At 44.1% G+C, this 17,057-nt stretch overlaps 1 protein-coding gene and 1 pseudogene across 1 annotated transcript; both read left to right on the forward strand.

The window, feature by feature from the left end:
* The first annotated feature begins 687 nt into the window (after window positions 1-687).
* Window positions 688-8,169, forward strand: LOC125397269 (lipase maturation factor 2 pseudogene; annotated as a pseudogene).
* Window positions 8,170-13,557: 5,388 nt separating this feature from the next.
* LOC125397270 (olfactory receptor 51I2-like) lies at window positions 13,558-14,523 on the forward strand. Its single transcript, XM_048429548.3, has one exon. The coding sequence runs from the start codon at window positions 13,558-13,560 to the stop codon at window positions 14,521-14,523; it is 966 nt and encodes a 321-aa protein (XP_048285505.3).
* The last annotated feature ends 2,534 nt before the right edge of the window (window positions 14,524-17,057 follow it).

The raw sequence follows: 17,057 nt of genomic DNA on the forward strand, positions 1-17,057 counted from the left end.
TAGGCATCTCAATCTAAGCTCAAAATTTTGTAAAGCCAGTTCCTTCCATTCATGTGTTACCAGGCTCTAAGTGCATGGACTAGCATAGTCTAAGAATGCGACCACCAAACAATCTCTGGCTTTAAAAGCTCCATATGAATAACACATAAGAACCCACACATTGTAAATACAATCACGTCTCTCCTTTTGGAACACTGATATGCTCCCCTTAGCTACCACAAGCTAATAAAGCTGGCTTTGTATGACTGCAGGCATGCTCTGGTCATCTTTAGCTGATTGTCTTCAGCAAAATCTACAAGTCTATGAAAATCACATAAACAGTGTCTTACAGAAGAAATATTTGATATATTGAGCTGGGTATGCAAAGAACAATTTGAAACACAGACTCCAGCAAAGTAGAATCAGATACCGTTCTAGAAAACAAGAAGAGAGAACAAACAGAGTAATCCTGGAGGGAGAATGTTCCATCTAGCTATTACTGAGGTCACCACTATGGATAAGGGGTATTTGGCTCTCTTTTAAAATAGCCTTATGGAATTGCCTTGCCAAGAACTCCTATTTTATTGAAGGCTGACCCTGGTATTTTCACTGTGTGCTTTGAGGGAATCTCTAAAGTAGAAAAGCACCAAAAATGCCTAGTTGAGATAGAAATTGAACGAATGAATGAAAGTATCTGTCATACCTAAGATGAAGCAAGAGGTGGACCAAGGTATGATGCAGGATACATAGGACTGAGTCATGGAAAGAAAGTGAAGGTTTGAGAAGTCTATGAGTTGGGATTTCTACACTATATTCAGAAGTAGCACTTACTGGGGACTTACTATAATCCTCTACTACAATATGTATAATATATATAATTATATTAATTACACCTTATTTATATAATCCATGAGCAATTAAAAGGACCATTTAAGGCCAGGTGATGGTGACGCATGCCTTTAATCCCAGCACTTGGGAGGCAGAGGCAGGCATATCTCTGTGAGTTTGAGGCCAGCCTGATCTACAAGAACTAGTTCCAGGACAAGCTCCAAAGCTACACAGAGAAACTCTGAATCAAAAAAAAAAAATTCCAAATAGAAAATAAGGAATTAGTTAATTAAACTTCTTCAAGTCACATAGTAATAAAATGTGGATTTCAGACTTGAAGTAAGATCGCTCTGAGGTCCCTGTCTCCCCTGCTACACCTGACTGCACTGCACTCGAGATCTGCAGCTCAACCAGGCAGGCATAAACTGACTTGTGTGTGTGATAAGGTCCTGAGAGACGACTTCCTCCAGAATGTTTTAGCTGAACCATTTCCCCTTCAGACCCCTGCTTTTCCATCTGAAACCTGTAAGCAGTGAGGATTCAGACACAAGGGCAGGTTCGCTGCTTCTCAAAGATTCTGTCTCTTCTGGAAGGGAAGGGGAGAGCAGAGGTGATGCCAGCCTGGGATTACTGGGCCAGCTCCCTCTCTGGGAGGTTCCTTTCCCTCATCTGTTTTCCAGGAGTGTTGAGCATACCTCTCGGTGAGATAACCCAACTCATTTTTGTAGGTTAAAACACAGAGAGCTACAGTGCTGCACACAATTTGTTGTCAGCCCACACTCTAGACATTGTTATCACAATCAGTACAACAAATGTATCCATCATCTCCGAGAGTTTTCTCCCTGCTCTGCTGAACTTGCCTAAAGGTGAGATGATCTTTCCGGGTTCCTGGTTCATGAAAGAGTCTGCGAGACATTCTGCAGGACACAGCAGATAGTGACTGAACTGCCTTTGAAATTTCCTGCTTCATGGAAATGTCTCTGGATATTATGGGCCTGAAGGCCGAAGATGGGTGCCCCAACGATACAGAGGAACTTTGGGTGACTGTCCAGGCAGCAAGATGTCTCTGTCATTTCTAGAGTTTTGGAAGTTGCTTACTTCTTGTTTACTTAGGTAATATTATATCCTTCTGGAGTCTTTGATGGAGTTGAAGAATGGATAGTCATAGTTATAGTTTTCCATTATTATGATAAAGATATAGTTATAAATATTGTGACTGTAATTCTTGCTTGATAACTGTTTTGTTATATGTAATTTTACTATGTTAAAATGAAAGCCTTTCTTTTTTGTTTAAACAGAAAAAGGGGAAATGTTGGAGGAGGGTTATCTGTCTATTGTGTTATTTTCATTGGTCAATAAAGAGACTGCCTTGGCCCCTTGATAGGACAGAAAATTAGGTAGGCGAAGTAAACAGAACAGAATGCTGGGAAGAGGGCTATGAGGCAGACGCCATGGAGCCAACCACCAGGTCAGACATGCTGAATCTTTTCCGGTAAGCCACCACCTCGTGGTGCTATACAGATTATTAGAAATGGGTTAATCAAGATATGAGAGTTAGCCAGTAACTAACTCTCTAGAGATAATGGGCCAGGCAGTGCTTAAATGAATACAATTTGTGTGTTGTTATTTCTGGGACCAAGCTAGCCGTGCGGGAGCCGGGTGAGGCGAAAAGCAGGCCTGCCCGCAACTCCTCGCCTGCAACTCCTCACTACACTGCTCCCCGTCTTGTTATTTCCTACTGTGGGGGGAGCCTTGAACATAAGATCTAACACTGCAACTCTTGAAAACGTGCACTGCCGTGCTGTCAATCATAGGCTTTGGGAATTTTGAAGAGCTGTGCTCCGGTGGGCACGGTGGTGCACCCTGTAATCCCAGTGCTTTAGAGGTGGAGGAAGAAGCACCCAGAGGCCAGTGTCACCCTCAATTCCTCAGTGAGTGTGAATGCACAGGTTATATGGTACACTGTATGACAGAGAGAGATAAGACAGAGAGCAGAGAAAAGGAACTTCATACTCATCTGCCCCATGCTGTGTTCCCTCAGGGGATGACCAAGAAGGATGTGCCAAAAGGCACAAGCATGGCCCATACTAACCCAAAGGCACTGTGGAGCCATGGGTTGGAATGGAGGCTTTGAGCTTTGTTTTCCATTCTGATACCAGATGGGTGATCTTCCCTAATTCATGCACTCTCTCCAGTGAATAGGATAATCTCCAAATTCCTGCCACATTTCAAACATGCTATTCTATAAATATCATTAACAAGCCTTCGAGAATTCCTGAGGGCCCACAATACCAACGCAGGATACTCCATGGAAGCTGCACTCTGGCCCCTTCCCTACGTCTGCACCTGTTCTTTGCCCAAACATGGTACTTCTTAACTTAATCTCCTACACTCTGTTCCTGCCAATTATGGCTCTTTCTAGAAAATCAAAACTGCCCTCAGAGACAGAAATTTTCCCCCACAGGAAACATTCACAGGCTCTCTAAATGGAAGGTGAGCGCAGGAGGAGGGCAGCTGCTGTGCACTCGCAGGTCAAGTCAATCTCTGAGCTGGCTCCTGGCATCTTCCCAGAGTGGATGCTCACACTCACCTTGCAGTGCTTTTGTGAGAATTCAATGCAGTAACCCTTGGTCAACACCTAACACAGAGTGCAGTACTTAGTGCGCTCTCAACAAATACTTGTCATATTATAATCGGAGAGGGACAGGTAAAAATTCTGTTGCATAGCAATGAGGTAAAGGAATAAGAATGCACATTGGAGCCACAGCAAGCAAAGTTCAAGGTGTGTAACCAACCTCTTGTCTCAGCCAAGAGTGCTACTCACTTGCCGATATTGTCTCGAAAGCTTGAAATTTAAAAACAGGAGTTGTTGAGTACTGGCTGTGGGATGCCCGAGCAGTTAAGAGCACTGGCTGCTCTTCCAGAGGACCCAGATTCAATCCTGGCACCTCCACAGCAGCTCAGACCTGTCCTTTATCTCAGTACCAAGGGAGCTAATGTTCTTTTGTGCCCTCCTCAGTACATAGGCAAAACACTCATACACACAAATTACACAACAATTTAAAAAATCAGACTTGCAAGTTCTCCATCTCTCTTCTGGTTCTCACTCCTCTCTTGACTCCCCGTTCTTTTGCCAGTTCCATTCCCTACCACACAAACACTAGGTGGAGGCTGGGAGAGATGGGATTTCAATGAGATAGAGAAGGTTTTGAAGTGATTGACATGTTTCCTGGAGATGGGATAGCAGGCCAACTTCCAAAGCTGCCCCAGGAAATGTGGTTACTTTTCAAATATGGTAAATTAAAGGGAGGGGCAATGACCATGGCTACAGCTTAGCTACACATCAGGATCTTGGGAGAGTGTTTGTCATTCTGTTCCCATTACCTGGAAAGGCTTCTGCATCTGGGGAGGCTAGTCTGCTGGCATGTGACCCCATGCTGTTCCTTCTGTGAGAGGCCACTGAAACTGGGACTCTCAAGCAAGCAGTCACTGTAGTCAAAGTGTCTTTCCCAGAAAACAAGGTCTCCCGGGACAGATAACCATAAAAACGCTGCCCTATTCCCAGACATGTTTATGTTGGCCTGATAGTGAGGGCACTCATTTAGGTAGTCAGGCCCCCTTGAGAGCCATAACACAAGGCTGCCTTAGAACAGAAAAGCTCACATTCCTCCATGATTTTAAGTAATCGCCATTTCTGAGCTGTATCATTTATCCCAGATAGGCTTGGTTAGAAATGAGAAAAAATAATGTGTTTCTTATTGGGAATAGAGTCTTTCCTGGAATATTTTTGTTACTGCTGGAGGAGAAGATTCACACTTGACATGCACATACAGCCAGATTTTACCAGCCTCCTATCACGCTAGAATTCTTTCTGACAATATCACCCGTTTTTGCAGCTAATGTCTATTATACCCAGTACTTGCTTCTCTTTTTTCCTTTTTGAAAACTGTGTATACTCTGTATACATAATACATACATCTCACTTAAACATTTTAAAGCATATATAATACATTTTGTATACATCTTGAAGATCATCCAAAGATAAATATTCAGAAATCGTTTATACATGGCCTGCAGGATAAAATATGAAAATGAACCATGTAAATTTCAGGTATAAAATGAAAGTTATGAACACTGAGCCCATAATATTATTGCATGGAGGTTTGCTTGTTTGTCCCAGCTGCCCGGCTAGCTTAGCCCCAAAATAACCACACAGAAACTGTGTTAATTAAATTACTGCTTGGTCTATTAGCTCTAGCCCCTTATTAGCTAACTCTCACATCTTGATATAATCCATTTCTATTAATCTGTGTATCGCCACATGACAGTGGCTTACAGGGAAAGATTCAGCATGTCTGACTCTGGCTCTCTGACTCTGCTTTCTTCCTCCCAGCATTCAGTTCTGTCTTCAGCATTCAGTTCTGTCTTCTCCACCTACCTAAGTTCTGCCCTATCAACTAAGCCAAGGCAGTTTCTTTAGTCATTAACCAATGAAAGCAACACACAAACAGAAGGAACTCCTACACCATAATATAATAGTCTAAATGAGCTTTAAGCCACACCAAGGAAAGAGAAAGCAGTTTGGAGGGTGGAGAGACACCCGTGACCAAGTGATAGCTATACTGGAATCAGATTAAAGTAAGGGGAAGCAAATAGAGAAAACCAGAGGGAGACCAGAGATCCACAAAACATTAACATAACTGACACTGACAGAGGCCTCATTGCCAGAGCACAGGCTGTTTCCCCAAAGTCAGACATCAGTCTATCCTAGTGGCCAAGGCTGAACTACAGTGAGACTGAAACAGAGGGAAGAAAAAACTAAAGACAATGCAGTGTGGAGTTGTCACTCCATAGATAAGAATTGCTAGGTCTAGCAGGACTCCCTAAAATGTGATTCAAATGGAAGAGGATACTTTTCCCTTTCGGATCCTACTAAACATTAGCTCCAAGCACCGGAAAGTAGTCTATGCCTGAGTATCCAGCGCATCTCCACAGACCATGGACCGCTCACCCTGTATCATCAAAGGAGAAGACAGCAGGAAGCATGGGACACAGGAAACAGGGCCTTAGTGAGAGCGAATTAAGGTGACCAGAACCTGGCTCAGAAAAGGTACCCACCGCAATGGCTGGAATAAGAAAGAAAATCGCCAAGATTTTAAGTGGTTTAAAAATAAATCAGGTGATGAAAAAGTGGAAGACGCCTGGGGGAAAGAGGGGGACCTAAAGGGGCGGGGCCTATGCTGAAGGGCATGGTTAAGCGTCTTGGGCGCTTAACCCAGTTTTGGACCAGAGTGGATGTGGCCGCTGTCTGTTTGCCTTTGTGTCCCTCTATACCCAGATCCCAGGCCTCTATGGCCCAGAGGGCCTCCTTCCTGCTCAAAAAAACACTATGGCCCCAAGGCAAGAGTCAGTCAGTGGCAGCAGCTGTAGGAAAACTCCAACACTGCTCTGGGAGGCATTAAGACCAGGGCTGGATACTGCCCAGGGTCTGCATCTACTGACCCTATTGAGCAGCGTGGTAGCACCAGGTGCCCTACTCCTGAATTCTCTGTGACACCCTTCACCTACCTGCTGCTGTGGGTTGCCTACTTCTCAACCTGTCAGGTGGGCCAAGTATTCCTTTATTTCCAGTGCGATTCCCTGCTGCTGGAGACAGACTTCTTGGCTATACTAGTAGCTCCACCGAAGAAGCCTTCCAACCACAAGGCCCACCAGGGTGGACTAGCAGGGGCCTTACCCCATGAAAACCTCCCATTCTGGCTTGTGTTCTGGCTGCTGTTTCAACTCATGTTTGCCTCTGGTGTGGTCAAGCTGACCAGCCGCTCCCCAGCATGGTGGGGACTTACTGGGCCTGCCCACACCAGCTGCCTGGTTTGCGCACCACCTGCCATTCTGGCTGTACAAGCTCAGTGCGTTGGCCACCTTCCTCAGTGAGATCCCAGAACCTCATCTGTTTTTCCTCCTATTTGCCACCTATGGTTGACCACCTTATGTACTCAGGTATTATTACAAGTCCTGATTATCATTACTGGTAACTACAATTTCTTCAACCTGCTAACCTTGGTGTTTACCACTTCCTTCCTGGATGACTGTCACCTGCCTGGCCTCAGATGCCACAAGAAGATGCCCACCTCCTGGCCTAAGGTCCTGCTGACCATGCTATCCATACTACTGGAAGTGACTATGGGCTGCTGGCCTATGGCACCGTGTACTACTTTGGCCTGGAGGTTGACTGGCAGCAGCATATAGCATCCTCTCTGAAACAACCTTCACCTTCCACCAGTTTTCCCAGTGGCTGAAGATGGTAACTCTTCCTACTGTGTGGCTGGGGGCAGCCTCCGTGGCCTGGGAATTGTTTATTGTCCTCTGGATGTGGATCCAAGTGCAAAGATGGCTACGGAAGTTCTTTGCCAGTATCCAGCTCTCCATCCTGGGCACTGCCACAGTGGCCTTGTTCTTGATAAGCCTAGTACCTTACTCCTATATGGAGCCTGGGATCCACGGGCGGCTCTGGACTGGGGCTCGTCGCCTGTTCAGTCTGTGGAGCATCTACAGCTGGTCAGCTCATATGGCCTCTTCCGTCGGGTGACTGGTCTGGGTGGGCGGCCTGAAGTGGTGCTGGAGGGCAGCGATGATGGACAGCACTGGACAGAAATAGAATTCATGTACAAACCCAGAAATGTGAGCCGTCCACCCCTATCGTGATACCCCACCAGCCACACCTTAATTGGCAGATGTAGTTAGCCGCCCTTGGCCCACAAACACACAGCCCCTGGTTGACCAGCTTGGTGCTAAGTCTCCTGCAGGGCAAAGAGCCAGTAATCTGCTTGGTGCGGAACCATGTTGCCAAGTACCCCTTTCATGAGCAACCACCCACCTACCTGCGGGCCCAGCGCTGTAAGTACTGGTTCTCAAAGGCTGGGGGGCAGAGCCAATGGTGGCACGGCCAGTGGGTAGAAGAATTCTTCCCACCTGCATCCCTGGGGCACCCAACGCTGGAAATGCTGCTCCAACAGTTTGGACTTAAGGATAAGAGTCCATTCCGGGCCCAACGTGCAGGCGATGCTCTAGCTCAGACACTGAACTGGGTGCGCACACTGCTGTCTTCTCTGCAGTCCCCATCCTGCTATGGGGACTTCTGGGGGCTGTGGTGACTGTCAGAACTGTCCAGAGGCTGCTTGCCTCCTGCTCACTCCAGTCCTCATAACTGTCCAGAGAGGAGAAACGTAAGCAGATTTCCAAAAAGGATTCCAGAGCTGCCTCTGAACAGGCGGCTGTAGCCCCAACAGCAACAGCAGTGACTCTGGGGCCTCCTAAAGGAAAAGAGCTAGATGTGCCGTCATCCAGCCACTTGTCCGATAGAGTAGATCCTCAGAATCCCAGCTCATCTCATGTCACGGCGCAGCCACTGTGCCTTAGGCAGGCCTGCCAGGGCAGACGCAGCTTGAAGTGCCACGCCTGAGGACCGCTGGGGTTACCTTAAGTCCTATCATCCCTCTGCACCAACCGTGTCTTCCTGTCTTCCTCTAGTCACCTTCCAATGTGTTGGCAGCCAGCCCGGAAACGGGTAGGTGGCCTCGCCCAGGATATTCCTGAAACGCTTTAATCAGTGCACGGTGGATATAGAGGCCTGAGTCTGGAGCCCCTATCCAACCCCGCTGTGGAGGGGATGAGCTGGATTTGCGGAGGCTAGGAGCCAACGGAAGTGGGCCCATGTGATGGTGTCTACCTGCCACTTGGACTGTACCAGTAAAGGTACCATTTGTACATAAAAAATAAAAAAATCAGGTAATAAGGCTGACAAAACAATATTTTTCAGATTTAGTGAGAATAGTGAACAAAAACGTGTGTGTGTGCATGCGCGCGTGTGCATGCCTGCGTGCGTGCGTACGTGAGAGAGAGAGAGAGAGAGAATTTCATGTTCTGATCTGTGAATCTGTTATGAAACCGTTGGCAGAAGTCAATCCACACATACATCATCTCACATAGCTGCCATTTTTCAAATAAGGACATTTAAGGTATCCTCTACAGCAATTTCAAGTGTACAATACATAACAATTAACTATGATAGTCCTTGACATTTACAGAAAAACACATAGCCTAACCCTAGTATCCTCCCCTGTCTGGGAGGGGAGAACTTGCTCTTTTGTTGCCGGTTTCATCCATTTTACTAATTTAACAACTTTATAGTGCACAAATAAATGAGATCTCTTAGTATCTGTTTTTTCTGTGTACTGTTTATTTTTCTTAGCGTCAGATTCTATGATCACCCATCTGTTGCCATTGGCTACATTGTATCCCTATAAGGCTGAATAATATTCCAGAGAGAGAATGATACATTCGTAATCCACTCCTCTGTTGGTAGACACACACAGTGTCATGGCTGTTATGAGGAACCCTGTGGAGAACATGGCCGTGCTGATGACTCTTCAGGATCTGACCTCATTCCCTTTGGCTGGGTGCCCAATAGTGGGACTGATGGATCATACAATAGTTGTGCTTTTTTTTTAATTTTTGGAGAAAACTTCATTGCATCGTTTTAAATCCGCACCCATATATACAGCAATCCCTTTCTTTATGAATCTATGATGACACTTGTCATCTCTTTATCTTTTTATTGTTTTATAATAACTAACAGGTAGGAGGTATCATCTCACTGTGGTTTAAATTCCCCCTATGGTCAACAACACTGAGCATCTTCTCATGTTCTCATGGCCCATTTGCAGGTATCCTGGGAAATGTCTGCTCAAGACTCTTATCCGTTATTTTAAAACTTGTTTAGTTATGGTTTGTGAGGATTTTTGTAAGGACTGAACAACTCTAATATTCCTACATGAAGTAGTTCATAGCCCCATATGATTTACAGAAGGCCTTAGGATAATGCTGACGTACATGGAGTTCTCTAACAGCTGAGATAGACATGGGGGAGAGGCAATACATGGTGAGAGATAGAATTTAAATCCAAATATGACTGGCTTGTGAGTCATGATTTTGCCATGCCCAACTTTTGTCGTTATTGCACTTTCTTATTGATTAGGTTAGTCCTAAAACAGGAGTGTCAGCAGAATCACTGAGGAGATTCAAAATCTTACTCCTGGTCTTTTTAGAATGAGAGCTGAGAGCTCTGCACAGTCTTTAGAAGTCTGTCCATGCTCACTTCCTCTAAAGCCTTCCCAGACTCCCCTACACTAGTTTGGATACCACGGGGCACCACCGCATTGTTCCTTATCCCTACGCTATGCGAAGTCAGGGAAATTCTACAGGACTCATGCTGTCCGCTGGCCCAAAGGGTACTTCAGGAATTTTATCCTGGAAGGGTTTCAAATTCAAATGAGCCATGGATGCTACCAGTCTCTGACCACAACTCAAACTTAATGGGTTGCTCTGAAGTCTATGATCCTGAGCTGCCTTTCTCTGGATGTCAGAACAAGCTCCAAGGAGCTGAGTGGAATGATTCCTCTGTGACCACATGTTCCCTGGAGACAGATGCTGCTGCCACAACTCCCTGTGTAGGGAGATAAATCTCAGTCCCTCCAATGCAGAAGGAAGAGCCTGGAACAACAGCCAGGGTGAGTACCTATGCCCCAGAATGGTGTTTTCTTCACTTCCCACATTGATGGCTGCTGTATCTCAACCTCGGATGGTGGTATGAGTGGGAGTGGGGCAGGTGCCAAGGAAAGAGAAACCTTCTGGAACTAGAAACAGTAGACACTGGCAGACTGACTAGCCAAAGTCCTGGAGTTTATAGCTCAGCTATGAATTGGAAACGCACACTGTATTTCCAGTATTATCTGAAGAGAGGAGGTAGATGAGAAGTGTGTCTGGTTCTCTCCCATCTGAGCACTTGTCCATCCTCCCCACTGTCCTTGCCAACTTTGGATTTTTCCATAGACATTCATTCCTGCTTCTGCTCTTCCAGCAGGGAAGGCCCCAGCATGCCTAGCTATTGGTACAGAATCAAACTAACTGTAGGGTCTTTCTGGTCCGAGTTGGGGAAGAGAGCTAGGCAGGCTCAGCTCTTCTCAGGTTTGCTGGTTTTCAGTGCTGTCCTCTTGTTTCTCTGTCCCCGATAGGTCTTCTGAACCTTCTATTTTTATTGATTTTATTGAGCTATACATTTTTCTCTGATCCCCTCACTTTCTCTCCCCTTCCATTCAACCCCCTCTCATGGTCCCCATGCTTACAATTTACTCAGGAGATCTTGTCTTTTTCTATGTCCCATGTAGATTAGATCCATGTATGTCTCTCTTAGGGTCCTCATTGTTTCTAGGTTCTATAGTATTATGATTTGTAGGCTGGTTTTCTTTCCTTTATGTTTAAAAATCACTTATGAGTGAGTATATATGATAATTGTCTTTCTGGGTCTGGGTTACCCCACCTAATATGATGTTTTCTAGATCCATCCATTTGCCTGCAAGTTTCAAGATGTCATTATTTTCTCTGCTGTATAATACTCCGTTGTGTAAATGTACCACATTTTCCGTATCCATTCCTCGGTCGAGAGGCATTTAGGTTGTTTCCAGGTTCTGGCTATGACAAACAATGTTGCTATGAACATAGTTGTGAAGCTTCTATAAAAAAGGAATCATCGTTTTGTTTTAGGTCACAAGGTACAGAAAAAACAGCAGCAGCATTAATGAGGGGCCTAGGAAACACACACAACGTGATCAATACATTAGAGTTCTCAGTCTCACTGAAGCCCAGGTCACCCTATGTGGCAAATGACTGATTTGCTTTTGTCCTTATTAAATGGCCCAGCTGTACTTTTACTGGTTCCATGTTGTCTAGTACCGAACAATGTCCAGATTCATTTGTTATACTTTCATTGTAAGTTCCACAACCAACCACTGTTCAAAGCATATGTGACTCCTTCCAGGTGTCCATGGCATCTGGAGACCACATCCAGCCATCAGGATGCTCCTCACTATTGGGTCAGTCTTGATTGCCTTTGCTTTCTGTTCAGAAATGAATTCTGTCATCCCTGCTTCAGCTTCCCAAAGGCACTACTTGGAATGAGTTGTTTTATTTTAGATATCATTTTTTTTCTTACTTCTAAAATCTTGACTCCCAAAGGCCTGGACAAAATTAAAAACATGTATCCTATAATTTTAGTTCATATTAGGAACAACAAAAACTGTCTTCATTCCAACATGCCTCCCTCTCCTTCCTGAACAACACTGTGCATGCACTGACAGGTGGGCTTTTATTTCCACAGCTCTCTGTGTGGCGCTCTTGGCACATGTGGTCTCGTAGCCCTGAGAGGCTCTAATTAAATCACACATTTTCCTATTTGGAGAATTACTGCTACAAAGAAGGTATCTCTAGGTTTTCTTTCATTCTTGCAATATAAACTATAACACCTAATATAATTGACATCTGCCTTTCTAATGGTATTTATTTCTGCAACATAAATACTTTCACACAGTCTTTTAAAACTTTTCATAAAATATTTTATCATGCATTGAAATATATGTCTATTTTCCATGTTTACTTACTTCTGTTCAAAGATTGTGTTTACAATTCCACTGTTAAAAGCATCATATGTTCTTCAGGTTCATATTTCTATTTAGTTTTGATTATTCTTTTTAATTAATTCTTCTAACTGTATGCCTTTGAGAAAAGAAAGTATTTTTTGCCTCATACTACTTTGCTATTTATCATTCTTTTCTTTCATCTGCCATTTTGATTTTAAATTTCTTTATCATCAAATTATTCTCACTCAGTCCCAGCACAAACCAATCCATTCTTTCATTTTCAAACTATTTAGAAAACTTTGGTACAGAATTCTTTTTCATTTCTTTTTTCATTATGCACTTCCTATGAGTAATGACTTTTTCTTTTTAATTTTTATAGATTTTTAATGACAATATTTTGCACCTCTTCAGTCCTTCACTTTCTTCCCTCCATCCCTATTGAATTCCACCTGTGCTCCACAATGCTCTGGTAGCCTTTTCTTTGATCATTCCTTTTATATATATGTGTGTATAAGTTTGCAAAAATATATAAAAACAACAGACTGAGTCCGTTTGGTTATTTGTAAGCATGCTGTTTCAAGGTTGTCCACTTCATAGCGAACAAGCAGTGAGGGGCTCAGCAGAGGAAGAGGTGATAATTCTTCCTCTCCCAGCAGTCACCAGTTGCCTGGAGTTCTTGGCCTGGAAGTGGGACACCCATGCAATTTCCCCTTCCACATAAACATGTTCATTGGCATTGCCATAATTTCAGTCCTATTTATGCAACGATTTCTAAGAGAGATTTAACAGCAGACTTCCTGGATTTCTAGCTCTTAAAATCTTCATTGCTGGGTTCAGTTGTGAAGAGAATGCTGTTTCTCACATTTAACTATTACTTTGATACTCACTGGGTTGAATTTAGAGTTTTCTTTTATTTGATATTTATTATTTACTCAATGTAAGGCAGGTATACCATAAAGTAGATGTGAGATCAGAGGTCAGATTGACGGTTTTGGTCTCTACTTTCACCAAATGGCATCTGGGGACAAGGTGCACAGGTGTGGCAGCACGCACCTCTACTCACTGAGCCTGCTGACCAGCCTTATTTCCTCCTCTAGAGTTTTTATTTCTTTTAGATACACTGCATTTCTAAATGTGCTTCGCATCTGTTGTGTCCGTGCTTGGAACCATGTCAGTATATTTTACACCAACACTTTTGCACTAACTTCATCATTTTACTTAGGTTTCTTCAGAGATTGAACAGATCACGTCTTCCTAGATCCCTTGACTGTCTCCAATGGTGCTCCCTTCCCAGCCCTTCATCAACATCTCCTTCTTCCAGCCACAGTTTTTCCTCATGACTGGCATCCCAGGACTAGAGGCTGCCCATGGCTGGATCTCCATCCCCTTCTCCTCCATGTACGCTGTGGCACTCACTGGAAACTGCCTCATCCTCCTGGCTGTGAAGAGGACCCACAGCCTACACCAACCCATGTACTACTTCCTGTCCATGCTGGCCCTAAGTGATGTGGGCCTCAGTTTGTCCACACTGCCTTCCACCCTGGCTGTGCTCTGGTTTAACTACCGTTTGATCCGTTTCCACGCCTGCCTAATACAAATGTTCTTCCTACACTCCTTCTCTGTGGTAGAGTCTTCAGTACTCTTGGCCATGTCATTTGACCGCTTTGTGGCTATCTCCAACCCCCTGCGCTATGCATCTGTCCTCACTAACAATGTCATCATCAGGATTGGGGCTGTCATTGTTGCTCGAGCAACTCTGTCACTATTCCCAGTGCCCTTCTTGCTGAAGCGACTGAACTATTGCCCTGGCAAGATCCTCTTGTCTCACTCTTTCTGTTTCCATGCTGATGTCATGAAGCTGGCCTGTGCTGACATTACTGTCAACATCCTATATGGACTCTATGTGGTTCTGTCCACAGTGGGTATAGATTCCTTGCTTATTGTTATGTCCTATTCCTTGATTCTTCACACAGTGATGGGTCTAGCTTCTCCCAGGGAGCGTGTCCGTGCCCTCAACACTTGTGTTTCGCATATCTTGGCTGTCCTGGTCTTTTACATTCCAGTAATAGGTGTGTCCATGATTCATCGATTTGGGAGGCACCTGCCCCACATTGTTCATGCCCTTGTTGCCTATGTGTACCTTGTGGTGCCTCCTGTGCTCAACCCCATCATCTACAGTGTCAAGTCCAAGCCCATCAGAGGGGCCATGTTCAGGGTGCTAAGAGGAAAAGATCAGAGCTGATGACACTGGATGTTTATGGGACTTGGAGTCTGTGAAGTGGTTGGGAAACAGAGACAACATGGTGGGTCAAGTCATACAAATGGCTTTCTCATGGACACCAACAATAAGAAGTGTAAGAACGTGGTAAAATTTCTATAATTGTATCTATGGTGCTCGGGATCATTTCTAAAGCCTGTAACTAAAGCCATGCTATCCAATCCCTCTACCACTGAGCTACATTCTCCTAATGTGTTTTGTTCATTTTTCACCTCATTTATGTCACACATTTTTTTTAATTTTTTAATTCATTTTACGTACCAGCCACAATTCTCCCTAACATCCCTCCTCCTGCTTCCCCCTGTGCTTCCCACCAACCAACTCCCATCCACTCCTTCCATGGGGAGTCTACAAAGCCTGGTACAGTCAGTTAAGGCAGGACCAGGTCACTCCCCCTTGCATCAAGGCTGAGAAAGGTATCCTACCATAGGGAATGTGCTCCCAAAAGCCAGTTCATGCACCAGCGACAGATCTCAATCTCACTGCCAAGGGCGCCTCAAACAGACCAAGCTATACCAAGTCTCTCCCAAATGCAGATGGCCCAGTTTGGTCCCATGCAGGCTGCACAGCTGTCCCTCTAGGGTTCATGAGCTTGGTTCAGTTCTTTGTAGATTTCTTCTTATTGATCTTGATTCCCTTTGCTCATATCATCCCTCCTTCCTCTCTTCAACTGCACTCCCAGAACTCAGCCTAGTGCTTGGCTGTGGACCACAACATCTGCTCCCAACAGCTCTATCTTCATCAGGATAAAGGTTCTATGATAACGGTTAGGGTATTCACCACTCCAATTACAGGGGAAGGACAGTTCAGGCACCCTTTCCACTATTGCTAGAAGTCTTAGCTGGGGTCACCTTTGTGGGTTCCTTGGAGTTTTCCTAGTACCAGGTTTCTTCCTAATCTCATAATGGTTCCCTTGATCAAGGTATCTCTTTCATTGCTTTCCCCTCCATCTTTCCCTAAGCTTGACCATCCCATTCCCTCATGATCTTATCCCCACCCCGTATCCTCCCCTATACTGCCCCCCATATCCTCTCCTATACTGCCCCCCCATGCCTTCAATGTACCCAGGAGATCTCATCTATTTCCCCTTCCCAGTGTGGCCCATACATTCCTCATGGGGTCCTCCTTGTTGCCTAGTTCCTCTAGTGCTGTGGACTGTAGTCTGGTTATCCTCTGTTTTACACCTAGTGTCCACTCATGAGTGAGTACATACTGTGCTTGTCATTCTGACCTTGGATTGCTTCACTCAGGATGATGTTTTCTAGTTCCATCTATTTGCCTACAAAGTTCATGATGTCATTGTTTTTTACAGCTAAGTAATGCTCCATTGCCAAGGTTTTCTAGCACTACATTAGATTCCAGCAACAGGAAAATAGCTCACATGTTGCCTTGCTTTGTAGGCCTTAAACTTCAGTGCTTATCCAAAATGTCTACACAGAAAAACAGTTTATTAAATGTGATGTAATAGGTACATTGTTTAAAGTAGGTACAAAGTTCTGGGGAAGCAGACAAACAAGTATTTTATCTGTTTATTATTGTGTCCTTTCTATAATTAAATGTGAATATTTCTGTTATACAATATTGCTAGGATCATTATACACTAAATAATATATGTCACAATATGTTGTAAATGTCAATAAAGATTGTCCATTTTAATAGCTGAAATAACTATTGATTTATTTATCCCAACAAGCTTTCCTAAATTTATTCTAATCTGACTCTTTCTCACCTGAGAGATAGGTACACAATCCTGGGCATGCATGTATACAAAAAAAATATTGAAACTAAATATTTATTGGTAATAAATCATGAAAATTTTGTTTTAAAACATTCTCTGTTGGGCATAAAATTTTATCAATTATTAAACATTACAGCAAATTTGCATATTAATAATATTTTTCACTTAAGTAAGTCTCAACTGAGTATCACTGTGGGAGCTCCTTCTGCCAATAGCCTTTAAGATACCAACCTATGTGGGAGTGGTCTCTTATACTATAAATGAAGCTGTAAAGTGTACACTCGCTCTCTCTCATTTCTAGCTGCTAGATTCTGTTCCTGTTACCCCATTTGTGCAGAAGACTGTGATCTAGGACAGTGATCTGTTAGCCTACCTTTAAATAAATAAATAATAAATAATTATATGTAATTCTGAACTAGTGTGGGATTATTTTGTAACGTCCATCATCATCTGGTGCCCAAATGTGTAGATTGGTTTGCCAGCCGCATGGCACATTGGGCGCAGAATCTCCCACCCACGGCTGTATTTAACACTCAGATGCAGCACATTGCTGCTCAGCACTCCCAAGCTCGCGACCCATAGGCCGCCACTTGGCGAGACACATGCCAGCCCACACACTGCTGCCTGCGATTCACAACTCGAACTAACAGAAAACTTTGGGTTTTCTCTTTTATGCTGGGCCACAATTCTCTTCATCATTTAATCGCCTTAATAACTGCTCTTAATTTGTTAAACAAAGCATATTTTTCAGTACCCAGGT

Source organism: Myodes glareolus, chromosome 7 (assembly GCF_982192425.1).
Source record: "Myodes glareolus chromosome 7, mMyoGla1.1, whole genome shotgun sequence".
Taxonomy (NCBI): domain Eukaryota; kingdom Metazoa; phylum Chordata; class Mammalia; order Rodentia; family Cricetidae; genus Myodes; species Myodes glareolus.

Coding starts and splice junctions, on each gene's coding strand:
- LOC125397270 (XM_048429548.3), top strand. CDS start 13,558: ATGGTGCTCCCTTCCCAGCCCTTCATCAACATCTCCTTCTTCCAGCCA.